The 23,385-nt window shown below is 43.2% G+C and overlaps 1 protein-coding gene across 10 annotated transcripts in view; it reads right to left on the bottom strand.

The window, feature by feature from the left end:
- Nucleotides 1-202: 202 nt before the first annotated feature.
- Nucleotides 203-23,385, bottom strand: part of DHX35 (DEAH-box helicase 35) — a 77,655-nt gene continuing 54,472 nt past the window's right edge. For 4 of the 10 annotated variants that reach the window (XM_063802503.1, XM_054674357.2, XM_054674360.2 and 1 more), the window contains 9 exons: nucleotides 21,048-21,143; nucleotides 18,004-18,098; nucleotides 16,174-16,251; nucleotides 14,581-14,710; nucleotides 11,462-11,543; nucleotides 9,186-9,257; nucleotides 5,642-5,753; nucleotides 5,237-5,353; nucleotides 203-1,479 (listed from right to left, as the gene is read on the bottom strand). In XM_063802503.1, coding sequence (XP_063658573.1) covers nucleotides 5,249-5,353; nucleotides 5,642-5,753; nucleotides 9,186-9,257; nucleotides 11,462-11,543; nucleotides 14,581-14,710; nucleotides 16,174-16,251; nucleotides 18,004-18,098; nucleotides 21,048-21,143 — 770 coding nt within the window. In that variant the 3' untranslated portion in view covers nucleotides 203-1,479; nucleotides 5,237-5,248. Of the gene's footprint in view, nucleotides 1,480-5,236; nucleotides 5,354-5,641; nucleotides 5,754-9,185; nucleotides 9,258-9,615; nucleotides 9,962-11,461; nucleotides 11,544-14,580; nucleotides 14,711-16,173; nucleotides 16,252-18,003; nucleotides 18,099-21,047; nucleotides 21,144-23,385 lie in introns of those variants that run through there. The other 6 variants (XM_001145627.7, XM_001146072.6, XM_009437239.5 and 3 more) reach the window with 4 other exon arrangements.

Genomic DNA, 23,385 nt, shown 5'->3' with positions numbered 1-23,385 from the left:
GGGACTTCTTTTAAATGTCCCACAGTTTACTCTAATCAGGTCTTGAGGTCATTCAGTCATATCATCTTGCTTTAGGGGGCTTCCTGTGTCCCTGAGATCCCAAAGCTGCTGTATGCCACAGCATTAAGTTTCTTAGCTAATGTCAGGCCCTCACTTCGAACGATTCATTAGAACATCTTAACATACAGACATGAAAACCAGGTGTGGGAGGGAAGATTCATTAGAACATCTTTCATACAGACATGAAAACCAGGTGTGGGAGGGAAGACATTTACTTTAGGTATAAAGGTTTACTATTATTAACAAGTTATCACTATTATTTACATGTTTATAAAATGGAAATAAAAATGACATACACATTTGGTGCCAAAAGTGGCACATCCAAACTAATATCGGTATAAAAATAAATTTTCAAGCTATGTGTTTTTAAAATAAAGGTCATTGAAACAGTAAGGGGGAAAAAATCTGCATCTGGCATGTGTTGAAATGCAATCATCATCACAGCAAAGCAGCCCTGGGGCAACAAAACCAGTGCCTGCTGGAAGAACCGCCCCCGCGCGCTCTTGCAAGAACCCAAGCAAACAAACAAAAAAACAAATACACCAGTGATGTTCCTGAGCTACAGAAGTTTAGGGCATCCAAACTGTTGTGAATTCCTGCTAAAGAGGAGGCCCTGTGGGATCTGAGCTGATGAACTCTCCTGAGTGCTCAGCTACCGTGGCACCAGGACCTGGCACTACACTCTGAGAGGACGCTAAGCCCACTTGTGAAACACAAATCCTCCGCTAACACAAAACTGCGCACGAGTCCTCTCCGTCAATCACCAATCCCCTGCAAGTCTCCTGGCTGCAGATAAACAGGGACAAGGGCTAAGGACAGACAGAAGCCACTGGGTTTGGGAGCCCCTGTGCCCATCAGACATGCCCTTTGGTGGTTTCGGCAGAGATCCCCAATGTTTCGTTCATTCGTAGAGACACGCTTGTTCACACCTGGCAGCAGGCCTCATTGGTTAACACAGCCGTGGCCCCAGCAGGGAAAGCAAAGCCAGCCCAGCAAACCCTCTGTCCACCCCACATGGTGTTTTGGCCTTCAGTGGCTAACTTTCCTCCTTGTTTCCCATAGAGCTGGGCCAGGACTGCGTGCCTGCTGGAAGTGGCATGCTGGGTTAGTGAGCGTGCTGAGTGAGCCAACTCCCACTCTGCCCGCTGCAGCACAGAAGGATGCCTGCCCATGCACAAAGTCCTCCAGGATCCCAGCAAGGATGCAAATGCTGTGGGCAGCAGGAAGAAAGGACTAATGAACAGGCCGCAGCCCCCTTCAGAGCAACCAAACATTCCACAGGAGCTGGTGCCAGCTCACCCCACCTGGGACCAGGGGCAGCAGCATGGAGGAGAGGACGCCAGCAGTCCCTGCAGCTGTAGCTGTGGGCTCCTCTCACTGGTCCTGGACCTTGGCCCTTTTGGCTTTCAGAGACAGGTGCTGCAACAGAAGAGAAGACACTACAGTTGGCGTTGATTAGACAAAGAAACCAGACTGCAACATAATCCCCATATGAATGACCACATCAAATCTTCCATCTGGTCCACACCTTCCCAGTAAATGCTGCGCTGTTCATGAAATAGCCTGGAAGGAAAAAGCCCAAGTGGCCAATGAAGAGGCCGACCTGAATTCAGCCGCCAGCAACCCGAGGTCCAAGCCACAGCGGCTGAAACTGGTTATAAGGGCTCTGCGGAAGCTGTCAAGGAAAGGTTTTCTTTTTGAGACACGACTCACCCTCTGCCCCAGCCTAGAGGACAGCACCGCAGCCAGACAACTGTGCTCAGGAGACTGGGCTCAGTCTGGAAGTGACCTCAAATCTCCAAGAAGTTCCTGACAATAGTCAAGAAAAATTATCCTCTCTTTAGGAACAAGGAAGTCAATTTACCAAGCGTCTCAACACGCCAGGTACCCATGCTCAAGGATGGAGATAAAGACACGGCCTCTGCCCACATGGAGGGTACAAGCTTGCTGGGAAAACAGAAAGGACACCTCCTAGTGACACTTTTTTTTTTTCCCCAGATATGTCACTTTCTACCATTATGAATAACATGAAACACAATATTATAATCATAGGCATCAGATAATAGGATTGGAAAATGAAGTATTTTTTACATTCTAAAGCAAAGCCAAAAGTGGCAGAAATCCTTAAAAATGCCTTTGAGGCAGAGTGTGTAAATACAAGCTTTTAATGAAAGACCTCCCTCCACTCATCAACTGGGATATACCCGACAGCCCATTACTAATCATCAATAACCAAGAGATCCCTAAGCCGTGCCAACTAACACACAGTGGGAGCCTCACATGAGAATGCCCACCCTGACTGCTCCGGAGCTGGTGTGCCCACTTCTTAGCACAGCCACATGGCCCCACAACATCAAGCCGCATCGCCCCCAGAGAGAACTGCAGGCCCTGAAAAAATGGAGGGCGTGAATGAAGACACAGCGCACCACCAGGTATGACGTGAGAGACAACAGAGCGAACAGGACCCGGGTCTAAATGAGCTACAAGAACTCAGACTTTCCATCTGCTTACACCTGAGGGAGGACTACTACAGGCTCTTGCAAAGGCCATGTTAAAAGGGTTTTCCCTAATAATGAAGATATCTCTGAGAATAAGGAAAAATAATTTAAAAGCCAGAAGGCAAATCTCTGAATAGGTCACCCCATTCTTCCCCTGTCTAGCTGTAGGTCTTGCTGAATTTCTCTGAATTCTCTCTCTACACGTCACCTGATATAACCCCTACAGCTAATGTTAGATATCCACGGCCTTAGCTTGGGGATGGGAGATGATGCCATTGTGCCTGTGAGGCCATTTTTGGTGCTTTTTTCTGGGAAGAATGTTGAATATAAACAAAGTTGACTCTGAACCATTTCAGGCCTCCACACAGGGTGAGAGCAACATTCCGAAAAACAGCGGTGACGGAAAGTCTCCAAAGGTGCCAGGAACAGAGCCGTGAATGATCTGTGGGCTGTGGAAGGTTGTGAGGTGCTGCACTGTGTTCAATAAAGGAACATCTACCATACATGGGCAACCCCTGCAGATCTGGAGGTTCTTTGAAAAATCAATCTGCTTTGGACAAGTTAATAGTAGAAGTGCCCTTGGACTATACAGTTAAGAAACAACACAAGTTTCTCTGTGGTTTGGGGACCATCGTTATACAATGAGGTTGTTATATTAGGTAATTTTTTTTTTTGGGGGGGACAGTCTTGCTCTGTCGCCTAGGCTGGAGTGCAGTGGCGTGATCTCGGCTCACTGCAGCCTCCACCTCCTGGGTTCAAGTGATTCTCCTGCCTCAGCCTCCCAAGTAGCTGGGATTACAGGCACATGCCACCATGCCTGGCTAATTTTTGTATTTTTAGTAGAGACGGGGTTTCACCATGTTGGCCAGGCTGGTCTCGAACTCCTGTCCTCATGTGATCCACCCACCTCAGCCTCCCAAAGTGCTGGGATTACAGGCGTGAGCCACCGTGCTCGGCCGCACTAGGTGATTTCTAAAGGTCTGTCCCAGCCTCTCTAAAAATACTCCGATGACAGTGGAGGTGACGGGCTTAAAAATAAAAAAGCCATTTGGAGAGAAGAGACAAATGAAGAAATTTGGGCTTGTTATTTTCTTCAAACTTCTGAAGCTATTTGCTCTTTAACTTTGTGGGTTTGACCTAAAGAAACTGGAATTTTGAGCTGAGAAGGGAAAATGACTCAGCTTCTGGGCTAATTCTGTTTCCAAGAGTCTAAATGAATCCAAGACAATTTCAGGCTTATCCTTCTCTGGCTGTCTGCATCTTCTTACTTTAACAGGCATTTTGACCACTGCATCATTCCTCTTTCAACCTCTAGTTTACCTTTCTGATCCCTTCTCTTGACTCCTGAAGTCTGCTGCTTTCCACCTGAGAGGTTTTGAAGGAAAAGCCTTTCTTTCACCAGGTTTATTCTTATCAACCTAATTCAGCAAAGACAACACACACTGCATTTTTATCAGTCCCTGCAGGCTGATCTGCTTTCTAGCTGAAATATCTGAATTGGGATGTGTGAAGAACTATAAAGGTGTGAAATGGTTTTTGTTTGATTAAATAAAAATTAAATATTATAAAATTTTGAGAGGGCAATTTCCCTTGACTTTGCTGGAGCAGGAGAGATGAGGAGATCCTTCCATTTACAGGGTCACAAATTCAAATGTCTCCAAGAGTGGAGCAGGCAAGTAAGCAAGTGACGTGGGACTACGGCACCTGGCGATGTCACTGACAGCAGGCAGCCACCCCTAAGCCCCTGTGATGCCACCACGTAGGAACGCAAGCCTAGTGTTGCCAGACTAAACATGTCTTTCAAGAGAAACCAGAAATTCATGTTTAATATGAAATCTCCCAATTTTTAAATGTGGCAATCAATTCAAATATCGCTTTGGAAACACTGTGTAGTCCAATTCTGGCCCTAATGGAGAAAAAGGTTTCAGACTTTCTCTTCTGCTGTAAACAACAGTAAACTTGGGCAAAATATGTAAAGCAAGTATTTTCAGGCCACAAACAGCACAGGGCTGTAACCCTTTTAAAAAAGGAGCTGGGCGTGGTGGCTCACACCTGTAATCCCAACACTTTGGGAGACCAAGGCGGGCGGATCACCAGAGGTCAGGAGTTCAAGACTAGCCTGGCCAATATGGCAAAACCCTGTCTCTACTAAAAATACAAAAATTAGCCGGGAATGGTGGCATGCGCCTGTAATCCCAGCTATTAGAGAGGCTGAGGCAGGAGAATCACTTGAACCTGGGAAGCAGAGGTTGCAGTGAGCTGAGATTGTGCCACTGCATTCCAGCCAGGATGACAGAGCAAGACTCTGTCCCAAAAATAAATAAATAAAAATAAAAAACAAACTGGTGGGCATGGTGGCTCACACCTGTAATCCCAGCAATTTGGGAGACCAAGGCAGGAGCACCACTTGAGCCCAGGTATTCGAGACTAGCCTGGGCAACATAGTGAAACCCCATCCCTAAAAAAACTTTTTTTAATTAGCTCAGGCCAGGCCTGCTGGCTCATACCTGTAATCCCAGCATTTTGGGAGGCTGAGGTGGGTGGATCACTTGAGGCCAGGAGTTTGTAACCAGCCTGGCCAACATGGTGAAACCGTTGTCTCTATTAAAAATACAAAAAAAAAAAAAAGAAAAGAAAAAAGAAAAAGAAAAAAATGAGCCAGACGTGGTGGCACACACCTGTAATCCCAGCTACATGGGGGCTAAGGCAGGAGAATTGCTTGAATCCGGGAAACGGAGCTTGCAGTGAGCCATGATCGTGCCATTGCACTCCAGCCTGGGCGACAGAGCGAGACTCTGTCAAAAAAAAAAAAAAAAGTTTGGAAGAGCAAAAGGAGAAAGAAAACGATACCTTTTTTTTTTTTCTTATGAGATTAGGGGGATTTATTTTTAATTGCACTTCACTATGAATTAAACGCTAGAGTGCTTTCCCAGAATGTTTTGGGGATATGGTAATGGCCTTTCCACCCTATGCACCACTAGGGGGAACACACATAGGACATTAAATTGGAGGAAAAAAGTACATTTGAAAACATGGAGAGGCTGCGAACAGGTGGCTGGGGCACAGACTCAGTTCATTCCTACCGTTCCTTGTTGATAAAAGTGTGGAGCCAGCTCCAACAGCCAGGCCGATTCAATGGCAGTCACATCTCTCATGTAATACTTGGAGGTTTGTATAACTTCGTTATAGATGACCCTGAAATGAGAAAGAAACATGAGCTAATTTCCCCCTCTTGTGATGACAGTCAGGAACCACAGGTAGACATGCTGTCTCCTTTAACCTTTAACAGGTTCTACTCTTATGTGCCAGACACTGTGCTAAACACATGCATTTATGTTGCTCACCACAGCCTCAAGACCTAAGTGCTGGGTAATGGTGTGTCCATTTTTCAGATGAGACTCTAAATCCTCAATGACTTCTGGGACATCTCAGTTATCCGTGAAGGACCTTTCTGGATCCTTCATCTGCATTTACAGAACTCTGAACTGAGCCTAATGACTTTATTAGAAAATGCAGAAATGGAGGCAAAGACTTGCCTGATTCTGAAAGAGGCTGGGAACTGACTGTAAACAGACACAAAGGAATTTTCTAAAATGATCACAATATTGTATAATTTATGTGGGTCCAGGTTACATGGGTATACACATTTGTCAAAACTCATCTTGTACTGTAAATAAATTATACCTTTATTTAAGGGAAAAAATGTTTCTGAGGCTCAGGTAATAGACAACCAAAGAGCCAAGAGCATAACATCCAGTCCCCTGATTTTAGGTGTGCATATGAGTAGATATCAGTTTCTGAAACATCCAAAGTGTTAATTCAGGGCTTCCCATGTAACTATAAACATACCAGCCATACTGCGGTTCCCCACCCCTCAAAAACCAGTAAGTGAATCTCAGCTGATGAAAGGAAAAAGGAGGGCCCCCCTGCAAAGAGGCCGTGATTGGGGGGCACTTTCTTTGCCACCTGAATGGTATGGCGTGGCTTCAGGCTGGCTCTATTTCCCCAACCTTTCTTTGCCCTTCAGAGCTCCTTAGGAATGAAGCAAGAAAAAGAAAAGCCTTTCTCCTTTAAGCAACTCCCAAATTTAACCACCCAAAAGTCAGCAAAAAAAGGATCTAAAATTGAGGTTTTGCATCTCTCTTGATTTAAAAAAAAATTTTTTTTAAAGGCAGGGTCTTGCTCTGTCACCCAGGCTAGAGTGCAGTGGTGCAATCATGGCTCACTGAAGCCTCAATCTCCTGGGCTCAAGCGATCCTCCTGTCTCAGTCTCCTGAGTAGCTAGTACTACAGCCATGTGCCACCATGCCTGGCTAATTTTTTTTTTAAGAGTTGAGGTCTGGCTATGGTACCCAGGCTGGTATTGAACTCCTGACCTCAAGCAATCCTCTGGCCTCAGCCTCTCAAAAGTGCTGAGATGACAGGCGTGGGCACTCTTCAAATTATCCTGCACACGAGTGTGCATATCCTGACCACATTAGTGTGGTCACTGGGTAACATTTCTAAACCCAGAACCGACCAAGGTGCTTTCAACCTAAGAAACTTCTAGGTCTGCAGTGGCTACAGGATAAATCCGATTCCTTGGTCTAGGGAAATAGAACTCAAACTTTACTGCCCAACAGAAACATCTGGACGGTTTGTTAAAATGGAGTCCTAGGCCCTAGTCCAGTTTCTGATTGAATGGGACTTGGCATGGCCTGAGAAGCTGCATTTTGTACAAGTTTCCAGGTGATACTGATGCTGGGCTGGAGACCACATTTTGAAAGCTGCAATTCTAGGGTACAAAGTGTTTGACCACAGACCTTCTTGCCTTCAAATCTACCGCTATCTTCTCTCCCTCTCTTCACACACACCCCACCCTTTTTCCCAGGGCTTCTCCATCTTCCAACTGGAGAAGGACAAGTTGTTGTTGTCTTTAAAATTTCCAATCTGGGCCAGGCACAGTGGCTCACGCCTGTAATCCCAGCACTTTGGGAGGCTGAGGTGGGCGGATCACCTGAGGTCAGGAGTTTGAGACCAGCCTGGCCAACATGGCGAAACCCCGTCTCTACTAAAAATACAAAAATTAGCTGGGCGTGGTTGCATGCACCTGTAATCCCAGCTACTCAGGAGGCTGAGGCAGGAGAATCACTTGAACCCCGGAGGTGGAGATTGAAGTGAGCCAAGATCACACCACTGGGCAACAGATTGAGACACTCTCAAAAACACAGAGTGAGACACTGTCTCAAAAAAACAAAATCCAATCCATGGTTGATCAGTACTTTTAATCAGTACTTTTTATTGGTAAAATACAATATAAATGAATTCTAGAAAAATGAAATTGTAAACAAGAAAAATATAAGCCCCCAATTTTTATTATTAAATTGGAGAAACATAAACTTAACCATTGAAATGTTATAAAGATGTCTAAAGGCCTACTCTAGACTTCTGTGCTTACCTCTTTCTTCTCAGGCAGTGTTACAGAGCAGCACCATTGCATGGGCCACTCATACCAATGATTCCCCACTTCCCAAATGCATGAGGTTCCTTTATGTTCCATGGCTCTGCCCCTGCTACTTCTCTACCTGGAATACCCTCCGGGTCCTTTCTGACTGAACACTCTTGTTTCCAGGTTCAGAATGAATGTTATCTCCTCCATGAAGCCTGCCTGCCCTGACTCTCACTGGCACATGATGTGCTGAGCCCAGCACTTCATCCATGCTGCTAGTAAAGCCCTTCCCCTAAGGTAGTTGACTCTGTGTCTGTCTCTATGTCAAAACTGTGGGCTGGGGCCGGGTACAGTGGCTCATGCCTGTAATCCCAGAGCTTTGGGAGGCCGAGGTGGGTGGATCACCTGAGGTCAGGAGTTGGAGACCAGCCTGGCCAACACAGTGAAACCCCATCTCCACTAAAAATACAAAAATTAGCCAGGCGTGATTGCACACATCTATAGTCTCAGCTACTCAGGTGGCTGAGGCAGGAGAATCACTTGGACCTGGGAGGCAGGGGTTGCAGTGAGCCAAGATAGCGCCGCCACTGCACTCCAGCCTGGGCGACAGAACGAAACTCTGTCTCAAAAAAAAAAAAAAAGAACCGTGAGCTGGGATCCCAATTCATCTCTGCATAGCTGTGCCTCGTGCAGGGCTAAGCTTCCAGTCAGTGGGTGAAAATGAACGTTTGCTGAGTGGATGAGTGAGTAGACAAATATCACTGTTTGCTTAAGAAGCTCTTTGCCAGAGCAGAAATTCTCTTTTTTTTTTTTGACATGGAATCTCACTCTGTCACCCAGGCTAGAGTGCAGTGGTGTGATCTCAGCTCACTGCAACCTCTGCCTCCCAGGTTCAAGCAATTCTCCTGCCTCAGCCTCCCGAGTAGCTCAGATTACAGACGTGCCCATCACGCCTGGCTAATTTTTGTATTTTTAGTAGAGACGAGGTTTCACCATGTTGGCCAGGCTGGTCTTGAACTCCTGACCTCAGGTGACCTGCCTACAATGGCCTCCCAAAGTGCTGGGATTACAGGCGTGAGCCACCACGCCCAGCCCAGAGCAGCAATTCTAGAGGCAATGTCAAGAAACATGTACAGGAGAAAAACAAGAACATGGCCCTGTTCAAAGCAGGCACAGGCTAAGCAGCAGGATGAGCTTACCAGCGAGGCGGCTTCTCTGCATAGAGGACTGATGCAGGGTGTATGTGCAGCTCATGGTCATCACGGATGGTCCTTGGAACATAGAAGAATTTTGTCTGAAGCACATTTTAAATACTTATAGCAAGACTTTCCCACAGATATTTTTAATATTACCAAAAAAGCATGCAGACTGAACTTGTCACAAGCAAAACAATTATCTCCACCTTCTCTTGCAACCTTTCTTGATCCCTCTCCTGGCTGCCACCCCAGAAGTCAAGAATAAATCATGTGGAAAAAGCAAAGAGGAGAAAAGCAACATGCGGACACTTAGAAAAAACATTTAGGAATAAAATGCTCTGCCTATGTTTATGTGTATCTTCTGCAGGTGCTCTTTCAAAACAATTTCCTTTGGAATGGAAATAATACTTGTGATTTCTTCTATAATCTAAAAAGCAAAGTTAAATACTAAAGATAATGACTATAGGGGGACGTAATGATAATGAAAAGAGAAAGCTCACAACCAGGCATGGTGGCTCATGCCTGTAATCCCAGCACTTTGGGAGGCCATGGCGGGCAGATCACTTGAGGTCGGGAGCTCAAGACCAGCCTGGCCAACATGGAGAAACCCTGTCTCTACTAAAAATACAAAATTAGTTGGGTGTGGTGTCACATGCCTGTAATCCCAGCTACTCCGGAGGCTGAGGCAGGAGAATCGCTTGAAACTGGGAGGCAAAGGTTGCGATGAGCCAAGATCACCCCATTGCACTCTAGCATGGGCAACAAGAGCGAAACTCCATCTCAAAAAAAAAAAAAAAAAAGCTCAATACTGGACTATTAATTTCTCTGAAATAGTACTTCCAATTCCAACTCAGTAGAATGATCTGTTTCTTGGGGGAAGTGCTTCAAGTGCTGTGACGGAGTGCCTCGTCGGCATCGTAATAAAGCCAGCGTCCTGGGGTCCTGGGCTGTCCTACCAGGGGGTGGTGAGCTGATCAACACTAAATGTTGTCTCAAAGGAATGATTAGCCTGGAACCTCTTAGGTAGCCCACATTGTTGCTGAGGACACTGATAAAAGAATTTTCCAAACGCTAGTCAAAATTGCTAACTCTCCAGGAGAGTAGGAGCAATCAAGATGACAAGCTGGCAGCACTCCTCAGGGAAGATCTGGGGCCACTGTGGGGGTCGCCTCCACATGGACAAGTTGCCTCAAATACAGACAACTCAGGGTGGGGAGGTGAGCTCATACAATGGGCAAATGAATCACAATACTGACAGGCTACAACATGCCTGGAGTAACAAAGAGAACACACTAGAGATCAATGTAAAGTGCTATCCTGCAGTTCCAACAGTCGGCTACTAGGATACTAGATGGAGCAGATCTGGCTGTCAAAATTAAAAAAGGCTCAGTGCAACTCTGGACTCATTAACAGGAGCCCAGGACAAGGGATATCTTGGCTGACCTCAAGATAACAGGGCAGTAATATTTTCTCAGGGAAAAAAAATTAATGACAAAATAATACATAGAAGAGCTGGGGAGAAATTCTTTGGAGTGTTCTCTTATTAAAGAACAGAAAATGATGATAGCTACACTTTTAGGAGGCTACAGTGAGGTTATGAAACTAAAATGAGCCAAAGACAGAAAAGACAGAATAAAAGTAACAATTCAAAGCACTGGAATGATTAGTTTGGAGAATCATGATACTGACAGGCTACAGTATGCCTAAGCTATGCTTAGTTTTCACTGCATTTGAATATAGTAAAGACCATTAGGAAGGCATCAATGAGTGATTTCCTATGCCTAGAAAATGGAACTGGAAGAATCAGGTTATGTAGCAGGAGGCACATCCAGCACATGAGAAACACCTGGCTACCTCCAAAGACACCAGACGTGGCCACACTATACCAGGGTGGGAGGGGACTTCAGTCGTGCAGATCTCTGAAGACATAATAAACTAGCCAATTGTAAAATAACTTCTCTGAGAAACATTATTTTTAATAGTTTCTTCAGGTCATTATTCTATCATTAGAATTGAAATATTACCAGCCTCAAGATGTATAATTGTCATCCTTCTAAAACATACAACATATAGATGAGCTGAATATGTGAGAATCATTTTTAGAAAGTCAAGATATTTTGCTTAAAGCTATGTCGCTAACCTCAACTCAGTTTTGGAAGGAGACATGGTAGAAATTACAAATAATTATGCAATTACTATCTCTGCACAGCTTTCTGTGGGGTTTGGGTCATTTGTAAGATTGTTCCTTTAACAAATGACTTCACCAAGTATCATGTTACCTATAAGCTCCAGTAGAATGAAACCTTGCTGCATTGGCGAAGAAGCCGGAGACAATGCACCTCAGAACCGGATCCGGGTCACCTACATAGGCAGCCAACAGAGAGGTGGGTGAAACCCTTGCCTGCCCTAGGCTCCGTGTGCTCTAATGCACAGGATCCACTCCCAGCACCACCCCAGGCTGCTTCAAGACACCTGGAAACCCTCTCCTGAAATGGCTCCAGCCCTACCCTTCCCAATGCTGGATGCCTGCCCCAGCACCATCTAAGGAGGTCCCACTCCCCACAACTGCTGCTGAGAACAATGCTGGTCTGCTCCTTGAACCTGGGACCCCTCCAACCTCCCCTAAGCCACAGATGACTGGACCATGGCTGGGCACCAGAACCTAAGAGTGCTGCTCTGCAGGCTGCTCAGTGACCTCAGAACTCCTTTGTAAAAGAGTGTCATATGGCAACGATGTTCTTTCTATAAAACACAAACTGGAAATACTATACAACGTTACTTCTGTGGTTATGAGCTAGTGTTTGAAAATTGAAGTAATTCTTCAAATTTTTCAAATGTTCCATTTTAACTGGTGTTTCTATTGCTACAGCTAACATCTTCCATGAATAAAGCTTCCCCACTATTAGATGATGTCCATAGGATACATTCCAAATTGTTGTGCAAAAGGCTAATGTTATTTTTATGGTTAATGACATATCACATCTCATCAATTTTAAGACTCGCTCTTTTTCTAACTTTAATTCACTGAAATTAGGATAGCATTTTACAATGATAACTGGCAGCATTTTTTTCTTTGGTGACACATAAAATAACGATGTTTCTTACACATGATGGTATCTTAGATCCAATGGAATAAAGCATGTTGGTAAGTAAGTTCCATAAAGGTGGTACTATTTCCAAAGCCATCAACAATATATAAAAATGGCAGTTTCACTGCATTCTTACTAGCAATGTTTTGGCAAAAAGTGTTACCTTCTTTTATATTACATTTATTTGATTACTATCGGCATATGTCTTCTTTTGTGAATTTTTTGTTCTAATCCTTAGCCCATTTATCAACCTGAAAACTGTTTTTTCCTAAATATATTAAATAAAATCATTCTACAATAAAGTTTTTAATCTTTATTATTTATCTCATGACTGCTGAAAGTATCTTTCACTAATTGCTATTTTTTAACCCTTAGATGTTTTAAATTTGCATGTAATTTATTTAGTCTCCATGATTTTCTGTATTGTTCCTAAGCACTGAGCTGACAAATCTCAAATCTACATGTCTAAATATGATCTAATCCGATATCCAGTCTCTTCTCTCCTATTGTCCATAAGAAATTTCCATGTAAAATACGCACTCTAAACAGGGGTGATATCACTTCCAAAGGGGTGGAAACTGGTTCTTGGAGGCAGGGGGAGGGGAGCATCTTAGACACTACAATGGCCGGTGGCCCTCCAAAGCTCAATCCTACCCTACAAAATCTTAGTCCTTAGTATTTAATTTCTCAGGCTGGGTAGAATTTAAATTTAACTTTTCTCCTGGGCAGGGGTCTGATAATGAAACACAGGTGAAGAACACCAATTGCTGAAGTAAGGCTGTCATCTACCTGCTGGGTGACAGGCGTTTGACCAGCTGCTCTCCAACTAGGTGCTCCTTGTAAGCGTCCTGTTTCTATCAATGACTCCAACATGGCTCAATGGCCCAGGTTTCAACTCTTCCCTCTCTCGTGAGTGTATTCACCCATCAAATATTCTCTGAGCGTCTCATGTACTACTCACTCCAAGCACTTGTCTCCAGTCCTCCTTCCCTAGAGTGCTCTTTGCCACCATTTTCTAATTCAACCAGACCCCAAAGCTTGACCGGACTCCCACCACACCTCAAGGAAGCTGAAAGACTTCCCAAGCCAGCCCTCTCTGGATTCCTTCTTCCCGGCATTCCTTCCACATTTGCCAGCACGTCTTCTATGATTACTAAAGTATCTACTACTTTAACTTCAAAGAGGACTGATAATCTTAGTACTTTGTCTATCCATATGAATCTCTCCCTTCATTACACTGTTCCCTTAGAGTAAAAGCCAAGACTCCGTCATTGTTTAATCACTTGCTCTTAGTATAAAGACAAAAGAAGACTGAAATGGAACCGCCTGGGCTCAGGTTCTGACTCCATCATACCCTCACTGTGTAACTTCAGCAAGTTACATTTTACCTCTTAGCCACGCTTTTCTCACCTATAAGATGGGGAAAAGAGCACACATTTCACAGCGTTGTTGTGAGCATTAAATTAATAAACACATGGAACACTCAGTGCACTGTCTAGCCACTTATAAGCACTCAGGAAATGTTACCAAGTACTAATGGTGCTGAGGATGTGGCTGAGTACCTGGCACACTAGGCTTCCAGGCTGACTGCTGAGGCGGGTGTGTCACTTCCTTAAAAAGGTAGACTTCTGAGCCACATACAGATCTGGCTCTCCTCCTTACCAGTTGTGTGGTCCTGAATTTAATCTAACTTCTCCCTAGGATCTTATGACTAATTGTAAAATGAGGATAACATTACCAACACCTCACAGAGTGCGAGATTGAGCAAGAGAATATTTGGAGAACCCCTGCCACAGCGTAACCTACTGTGTCCCTGATTAATAGTAGTCACTGTCACTGCTAGAGGCCAGAGACTATGTCTTACATAGTACTTTTCTGTCTTACCTTTAGTGACTGCCTAGGCTACCAGCACTTGCTTTAATAATACTTGTCTTTGAATATAAAATTTAATTTTTATGTAATAGCTACTAATATCACTGACCAAAAAGTAATTTTTCTTGCAAAGCCTACATGGGAAAATCAATGACATGATGTGCACTGATGTGACTGTTAGTGATTCTTAAGTATTGTCATGGGCTATGAAATTCCTTTAGTAAGAATGCCCATCAGAAAGAAAAATAGACCTCCTTGGAAAAAATACGCAACTTGACCTTCAGCTTTTCACAGATGCAGGCAACTCAAAATATAAAACCCAGTGTTGGTACAGAGCACGCCACGCTGCCTCACACCAGCCCAGCATGAGAACTTTAGGAAGACAACTCAACAGAATGAAGCAAGGGAGGTCACCAGGTGGGACAGTTTCTTCTCACCTTCACTAGACTTCTTGGGCACTTGAAACTTGACAAGAAGCTTTTTCAATTGTTCTCTTACAGTCGCAGCTCTGACAAGACCCTTGTAATTCAGGAAATGTTCCTGACACCATTGAGAGTTCTTATTGTGCTACAGAACAACCCAGAGAGAGGGAGTTAGAAAACAGACATGTTCTCGACTAAGGCTGTGTTGTAAAGATCATTCTTCTCTCTTCCCCCATGTGCTGTTCAACGGCATAAGATCTAAAGATGGGAACTGGCCCTTTTTTGCCCCATCTCTCAAAACAGATGTTAACAACCTTGCACACATCTGACTGCTCTGCAACCTCACTCTTTACACTAAAGGGCAAATGAGAACTTAATGACACGCAGAGACGGTTTCAATCTTACATACCTTCATGAGATGTGAACTATCAGAAAGAACCATTTCTCCATGTGGTTCTTTGTAAATCAACTTTTCTTCTTTGGCATGCTTGCATGTATCACTTTATTATACTAGAAGCCAACAATATGACACTTGCCAATGTAGAAATAATTTACAAATTACTATTATTTGTCCCCAAAGCATGATTTTTCTATCAACAGTATTTAATTTTTTCTGCATTCATAAGTATGATCATTATGTCTTAGAGTAAATTATTGCTATGGAAATGTACCTCTGAAATTCTATTGTAAGTTAAAGTGCTTTAAAAAAGAAAATGTAATTAATAGAAGATATTCCAAGAAGGCAACCATAGAATAATACAATGTAGACCTATACCCACTTTCTACTGGTAGAGAAAGCTTCAGACTGCAGATGATACATTGTGCCTGTACAAATGAATTTTAACTGATTTAAGCCATAAGTCTCAAAAAGAGATGAATTTCTTTTTTCTGAAAACTTTTCACCAACTGAATAATCTTCCTCAAATCACTGGTAAACAAAAATTTAGTATTTCTTCACTTCTAAAAGAGTATTTAAGAAATGAATATTAAAAATCTGAAATATTATACCCTTTCTTTTATGTAAGGTTTCTTTTTTCATCATTTTCATCACCTTTATTAACAATTTTTCATGAGAACTTTAAGCTGTATTATTTGCTTAGTTTTAAAGAATATTAACAATAAAAAATTAACATCACTTATAGCTAAATATGGGTGGGATATGTGAAAATGCACAGATCTCAACTAAATGTCTTCTCATGGCAGCTGGGACAGCTTTGAAGATTCAACCCAGGACTACAAGTTGCTCTCAGCCTCATTCACCTGGCAGAAAATGTAACAGAACTTCCTATTCAAATGTTGCCTTTCTGTCTACTGCACAGTGGATGTGAGATGACGTGAGGCTGGGCCACTGGCCTGCCACTAGTGTAACATATCTCGAAGCAAGGGAAAGCAATGAATGATTCCTGTGTTCTTCTCAGCAATACCTCACCACAAACTCAGGCAGAAAGCCCGACCCACCAGTTAGAAGTACTGGCAATAAATCTAACAGGAAAATCAAGGGCTGTCTTGGACATTCCTTTACGAACTGAACTTCTGGGATCCTCCCTCCTAGATCACCTCCAGAGGGTGGTGTGTTGAGGCGGCACTTCGAGCAGTAGTTGTGCTTACTTTGATAAATGCTTCATATATATTGAGCATAGTGAGGTGGTCGCCCTCCTCCACAGCAAATTTACGGTGCACTCGAATCTGGAAAGAATGAAGCAACATTCAGAATTTCACTCTTGGCTGGGTGTGGTGGCTCACACCTATAATCCCAGCATTTGGTGAGGCTAAGGTGGGAGGATTGCCTGAACCCAGGAGTTCGAGACCAGCCTGGGCAACATAGGTAAACCCCATGTCTACAAAAACTAAAAAAAAAAAAATCAGCAGGGCATGGTGGTGTATGCCTCTAAGCCGCAGCTACTAGGCTGAGGTGGAAGGATCGCTTGAGCCCAGGAGCCATGTTTGCACCACTGCGCTCCAACCAAGGCAACAGGGCGAGACCCTGTCTCAAAAAAGAAAAAAAGAAAGAAAGAAAGAAATTGACTTTTGCACTGGGAAGTAATATTGCATGGTGAATAGCGTGTGGGTTATGGATTCAGAAAGACCTAGTTTGCAGCATTCTAGCTCTGCCATATCTTGAAAGAACTCAGCTTGTTTACTTAACCTCTGTCAGCCTTGATTTCCTTATCTGTAAAATCAGGAAACCAAACCTATCAAGATTGCTGTGGATTAAGATAATTTACTACAAGGTATCTGGCAAAGAAATTTGATAAAATGTTAGTGTTCTTGTCTCTCTCCTCCTCCAGGTTAATTAAAAACAAAACTAAACAAAAACAGACATAAGCATCTGGGCACAGAGGCAGAAAAACTCTGTAATCTATAGTTATACAACTGACAAGGAGGATCCCAACAATCCCTAAGAAAGTCTCTCTCCTCCTCATTACACACACAAATTCAGCCCCTCCATGCATAAGGCTGCTAATTCTCTGACTTTCAAACAGGAACTGACTTTGAACTCATCTCTGACCTACCTCTATCAGCACACCTTACTTCTGAGTATCTATCTCTTCAGTATCAAAACTTTTCCTTCCATCTTTCCAGTGTTCACTCAGTCATTGCTGATGCCTGCACCTTAGGTGGGGATTGGATCTCTTTAGCTTATAATGGTCCACCTGCAACATGACCATGATGTCGTGTGGTGCCCAGAATCAGCCTGCTATACCCTGGCACCTGACTTCTTATGTCACTAATGTGCCCACCAAGGTTTCTAGCAGAGCAGTCTGAATGACAATTTCCCTGACAGAAACTAGAAGTTGGTAGTTCAATGGTTAAGGTGTGGGGCTCTGGACTGTGAATCCAGAGCCAACAATTCTGGCTGTGCAACTGTGAATGAGTTACCTAACCTCTCTATGCCTCCATCTTTAAAACATGATAATAGGCCGGGCACGGTGGCTCACGCTTGTAATACCAGCACTTTGGGAGGTCAAAGCGGGCGGATCACCTGAGGTCAGGAGTTCGAGACCGGCCTGGCCAATATGGTGAAACCCCATCTCTACTAAAAATACAAAAATTAGCCGGGCGTGGTGGAGCACGCTTGTAATCCTAGCTACATGGGAGGCACGAGCATCACTTGAACCCGGGAGGCAGAGTGCAGTTGCATTGGGCTGAGATCACGCCACTGCATTCCAGCCTGAGCAACAGAGCGAGACTTCCTCTCAATAAATAAATAAATAAAATATGATAATAATATCTACTTCCCAGGCTTATAATGAAGATAAAGTGGAATGATGCCTGCAAAACACCTGACACAACATCAAGCACGGAATAAACACTCAAAACATGAGCAGATCACATTTGTACAGCTCTGTCTTCAGCAGTTCCTGAGTACAGTTTTGACAAGGAAAGCTCAAAGCAAAAGAGACTGGTACAGACAGCCTGGGGACAGAGCTGACTTACTGCCTGAGACTTCTGGTTTGGGGGGACCACAAAGATATTCTGGATCTGCATCATGGCAGCGATGCTTAGAATTTCCTGAGAACAGCCGAAGTTTCCTGTAAAACAAAAAGCATGTTTGGTTTCAACCATATAATGTGTCAACAAGAAGTGAAAGACATTTTCTGATACTTTCCTTGCACCACACTGAAGACTAAGATCATATTTTTTCTAGAGCTTAATTTTTAAAGTGTATAGTATATAAGCCTGGGCAGCATGGCAAAACCCCATCTCTACAAAAAATTAAACAATTAGCCAGGCATGGTGGTATGTGCCTGGGATCCAGCTACTCAGGAGGATTGCTTAAAGCCGGGAGGTCAAGGCTGCAGTGAGCCAAGTTCACGCCACTGCACTCCAGCCAGGGTGACAGCACAAGACCCTCTCTCAGAAAAATAAAAACAAAAAAATGAAGTTTATAAAATAAAAATATTTCGCTCAGCCAAATGTGAAGTCCCATATGTAACCCAGATGAATAGTAGCCTTGAAGGACTCCAAAAAAGGAGGTGTTACTGCCCTCTGCAGCTGAAATACAAGGGACTCTGACTATAAGCCAAGGTCAAGACTGGCCCCATCACTAAGGGCAGGTCAGCTCCACACCTGCTCCCTATCCTCCTGTGGGAACATCTGGAATCCTGGCAGGAAGTCCGAGAGGGGACAGGGCATGAGCGGCTTGTGCCCCTTCTGCTGTTTCTCTGCTCCTGACCCCTTCTGTGAAGTGGCTTCCTTCTCAAAAGGGTTCATCTCATCTGGGAAGCCCAAGGCACAACTAGACCAGCAAAGCACGTTGGGGGCTGCTGGAGCACCTGGAAACAGTCACCAGCAATCACCAATCACCACTCCAGGGCACAAGGCAGAGTACACTACACTGCTCATCCCATCTCCCCACCGCCTCCCACCTCATGAATGATGCACTTCTCCAGTCCACACTTAGAATCCTGTTTCTCGGCCAGGTGTGGTAGCTCACACCTGTAATCCCAGCACTTTGGGAGGCCGAGGCGGGCAGATGACCTGAGGTCGGGAGTTCAAAACCAGCCTGGCCAACATAGTGAAACCCCATCTCTACTAAAAATACAAAATTAGCTGGGCATGGTGGCACATGCCTGTAATCCCAGCTACTCAGGAGGCTGAGGCACAAGAATCGCTTGAACTGAACCCAGGAGGCAGAGGTTGTAGTGAGCTGAGATTGCGCCACTGCACTCTAGTCTAGGCGACAGAGTGAGACACTGTCTAAAAAAAAAAAAAAAAAAAAAGAATCCTGTTTCTAAATGGAAGGCTGAGGACAAGTGGTTGTTCCAAAACATAATTAGTTAGCTTTCCCCATACTGGGTCTAAAGTACATCTTCATAAATTGCTAGTTGACATAAAAGTTAGACAAAACCAAGAAAAAAATTAAACTGTCTTTCCCAGAGGTAAAAAAACAAATTATACTTTCTAGATGACTTTGATTTCTAATTACGAGAAGACTTCCAGATCTTTTAACCTAGAACCCATGTGCTCACAAAAATCTGAAGAAGTCAAAGAAATTGGAACCCTCGTGTACTGCTGGCAGAAATGCAAAATGGTATACCTATTAATGGAAAATAGTAGGGCACTACCTCAAAAAACTAAAAATGGACTTATATGCTCTGACAATCACACTTCTAGGTATATATCCAAAGGAACTGAAACCGGTATTTCAAGGAGATATCTGCATTCCCATATTCATTTCAGCATTATTTACAACAGCCACAATTTGGAAGCAATCCAAGTGTCCATTCACTGGATGAATGAATAAAGAAAATGTGGTTTATATAAATATGTACACACACAATGAAATAACATGCAGCCTTAAAAAAAGAAGAGAACACTGTCATTCACGACAGCATAAATGGAACTGGAGGACATTATGCCAAGTGAAATAAGGCAGGCACAGAAAGACAAACACCATATGATCTCACTCATATATGGAATCTATAAAAGTCTATCTCATAGAAACAGAGAGTAGAAAGGTGGTTACCAGAGGCTGGGAGATCCCCTGGGTCAGGGGGTGAATGGAGAAAGAGGAGGTGTTGATCAAAGGGTACAAAGTTTCAGTTAGACTGGAGGAATAGGTTTTAGTGATCTATTGCACTGCATGGTGACCACAGTTAATAATAATGTATCGTATATTTCAAAATTGCTAAAAGAATAGAATTTTAACATTCTTAGCACAAATTCTTAGCACAAAAAAATGATAAGTTGGTGAGTTGGTGAATATGTTAATTTGCTTGACTGAATCTACAATGTGTACATAGATTAAAACATCACACTGTATCTCATAAATATATACAATTATTATTTGTCAATTAAAAATACATTTTTAAAAATTAAAGAATTATCATGATTTAGTAATTCCACTTCTGGCTATATACCCAATAAACGTAAAAGCAGGGACTCAAAATGATATTTGTGTATCCATGTTCATAGCAGCATTATTCACAATAGCCAAAAGTTAGAAGCAACCAAAGTGTCTGTCAACAGATAAATAAACAAAACATGGTATAGATAGACAATAAAATACTATTCCGCCTTAAAAATGAAGAAAATTTTAACACATACTACAACATGGATGAACCTGGAAGACATTATGCTAACAGAAACAAGAGAGTCACAAAGGACAAATACTGTGTGATTGCACTTCTGAGGGTTCTTAGAGCAGTCAAATTCATAGAGACAGAAAGTAGTGGTGGTTGCCAGGGGCGGGGCAGAGGAGAGAATAAGGAATTTGTGTTTACCAAGTATGGAGTTTCAATGGAAAAGATGGAAAAAGTTCTAGAAATGGATGGTGCTGATGGTTGCACAACAACGTGAACGTACTTTGTATCACAGAACTACACACATAAAATGGTTAAAACAATAAATGTTATGTTACAGATATATATATACTTTTTTACCATATTGTACCCTCTCCCCAGGGTGCTCAGAATTCAGGCAAACAACACCTCTGACAGTCAAAATAAAATCAATTCAAGCTATCAGGCTCTACCCACCTGATTCAAGCAGCATTTTGGCAAACATGGGATTCAAAGGAAACTCTGCAATTCTCATGCCAAGCGGTTCAGTCAGGCGACAGTCTTTGTCCAGACCTGCCATAAGAACAACAAAAGAAATCAGAAGGCAGGTACTATTGTGTTGGAAGGCACACAGTTGCTGAGAGAATAAAAGATAATGTATGCTAAAAAGAAGAAAGTATCCAAAAGATGATTCATGCACTACCAAACTCCATTTGACACTAGAATGCCATTACATTAAAAGAAGAAAAGATCTCCACTGAGCTCTTGAATACCCAATTTTTAAAAAAACTGATACTTCTAAAGATTTCTATTCAAGGACTTAATTATAAGGAAATCCCCCTGCAGCCTTCTCCTGCTTGTACCCTCTCCACAATCCACAAGAGCCTCACCTGTTCCCACTACTCCAAAGAGACCATTCTTCCCAAGAACCTAACAACTGGGTAGCACCAAACACAAGGCATCTTCCTGATGGCCTCAGCAGCACTCGGCTCTGCTGGCCGCTGCTTCTTGGAACTACTCTTCGCCAGCTCCTGGCCCCCGACTCTCCTGGTTCTCTGCCATCTCCACTGCCCCCTCACTGTCTGGACTTTCTTCCACCTCCAGGACCGGACAGGCCACAGATGTGCCAGGATGGTATCGATGGCATCCCGTGTCCTGTGCCCTTCTCATACTAAATGAGTCATATGGTTTGGCTGTGTCCCCACCCAAATCTCACCTTGTATTGTAAACATGTCAAGGGCGGGGCCAAGTGGAGATAACTGAATCACAGGGGCAGTCTCCCCCATACTGTTCTCGTGATCATAAGTCTCACAAGATCTGATGGCTTTGTAAATGGGAGTTCCCCTGCACAAGTTCTCTTGCCTGCTGCCATATAAGACATGCCTTTGCTCTTCCATGACTGTGAGGCCTCCCCAGCCATGTGGAACTGTGAGTCCATTAAACCTTTCCTTTATAAATTACCCAGTCTTGAGTATCTCTTTATTAGCCACAATGAGAACAACAATGAGCAACTACAGGGCCAGCAACTTGGAATCTAAACACTAACCCAGATCCCTCTGGTGCCAACACCAGCCCTGTTCATGCAACTGCCTCCTGAGCATTTTGCTGAACTGGGCTGACTCTTTCAACTCCCCACCTGCCCTTCTTGCCCTCTATTGGCAATACCTTGCCAATATCCAGGTATTGGATTCCCAAGATATAGACTACTGTTTTACTACTTAAACGCTGCAAGATCTCACAGTAAGGCAGAGCTCAGTAAGACATCTCTTTAAAGGTGGTAATTCAGCTTGAAATCAAATGAAGCTGGGGGGGGGGGGGTCCCTCTATCTTTTCCAGCTTATTTAGGGTATTGAAGAAATAGGAAATATTTTAAATTTCATTCTGTTTGACTGGAGAAAAACCAGCCCAAATAAAAACTCCTATGCTGTCAACATTCTCTCATCCTCACTACAGATCAGCCCAGGAAATGTGCTTTCGAGTTCCTATTACATGCTTGAGAAGAGGGGGTGGAAACCTTCTCCAACACACATTCACTCCAGGCTGATCTTATGTAAATTCAGCTGAAGGTCTTTTAAATCACTGGAGATCTTTTAAATCAGTAACTGGCTATTCACAGAGAAGTAAAATCAACATAATGAATGAAGATGGACCCCTACCTCACTCCACACCAAAAAAGTAACTTAAAATGGATCAGACCTAATGTAAGGGCCAAAACTATAAAACCTAGAAGAATATCTTAATGACTACAAGTTAGGCAAGTTTCTTAGACATGACACCAAGGGCACACGTAACAAAAGAAAAATACAGATAAATGGAACCACACAAAAACTTAAAATTTTTGTACTGCAAACAATACTAATAAGTAAAAAGTAAGTACATGTAAGTAAAAAGCCAAAACACAAAAATGGGAGAAATATTTACAAACCACATCTCTGATAAGAATATGTGCCCAGAATGTATGAAGAACTTCAACTCAATTTAAAAAAAAACAAAAAAGACAACAGCACAAATAAAAATGGGCAAAGGATTTGAACAGACTTTCCTCCAAAGAAGATTTACAAATGGGCAGCAAGCACACGAAAAAGTGCTCAACATCATGACTCATCAGGGAAACGCAAATCAAAACCAAGAGATACCGTTTCACACCCACTAGGATGGCTATAAAACAAAAGACAGACAATTACAAGCATTGGCAACAATGCGGAAAAACTGGAACTCTCATACATTGCTGGTGGGAATGTCCACCAAAACCATATTTATATGCTAATATTTATAGCAGCATTATTTATATCAGCCAAAAAGTGGAAACAACCCA

The sequence above is a fragment of the Pan troglodytes genome, chromosome 21, assembly GCF_028858775.2.
Source record: "Pan troglodytes isolate AG18354 chromosome 21, NHGRI_mPanTro3-v2.0_pri, whole genome shotgun sequence".
NCBI lineage: Eukaryota > Metazoa > Chordata > Mammalia > Primates > Hominidae > Pan > Pan troglodytes.
Note: the sequence above shows the minus strand (reverse complement) of the source record. Positions and strands in the feature narration are given on the sequence as shown.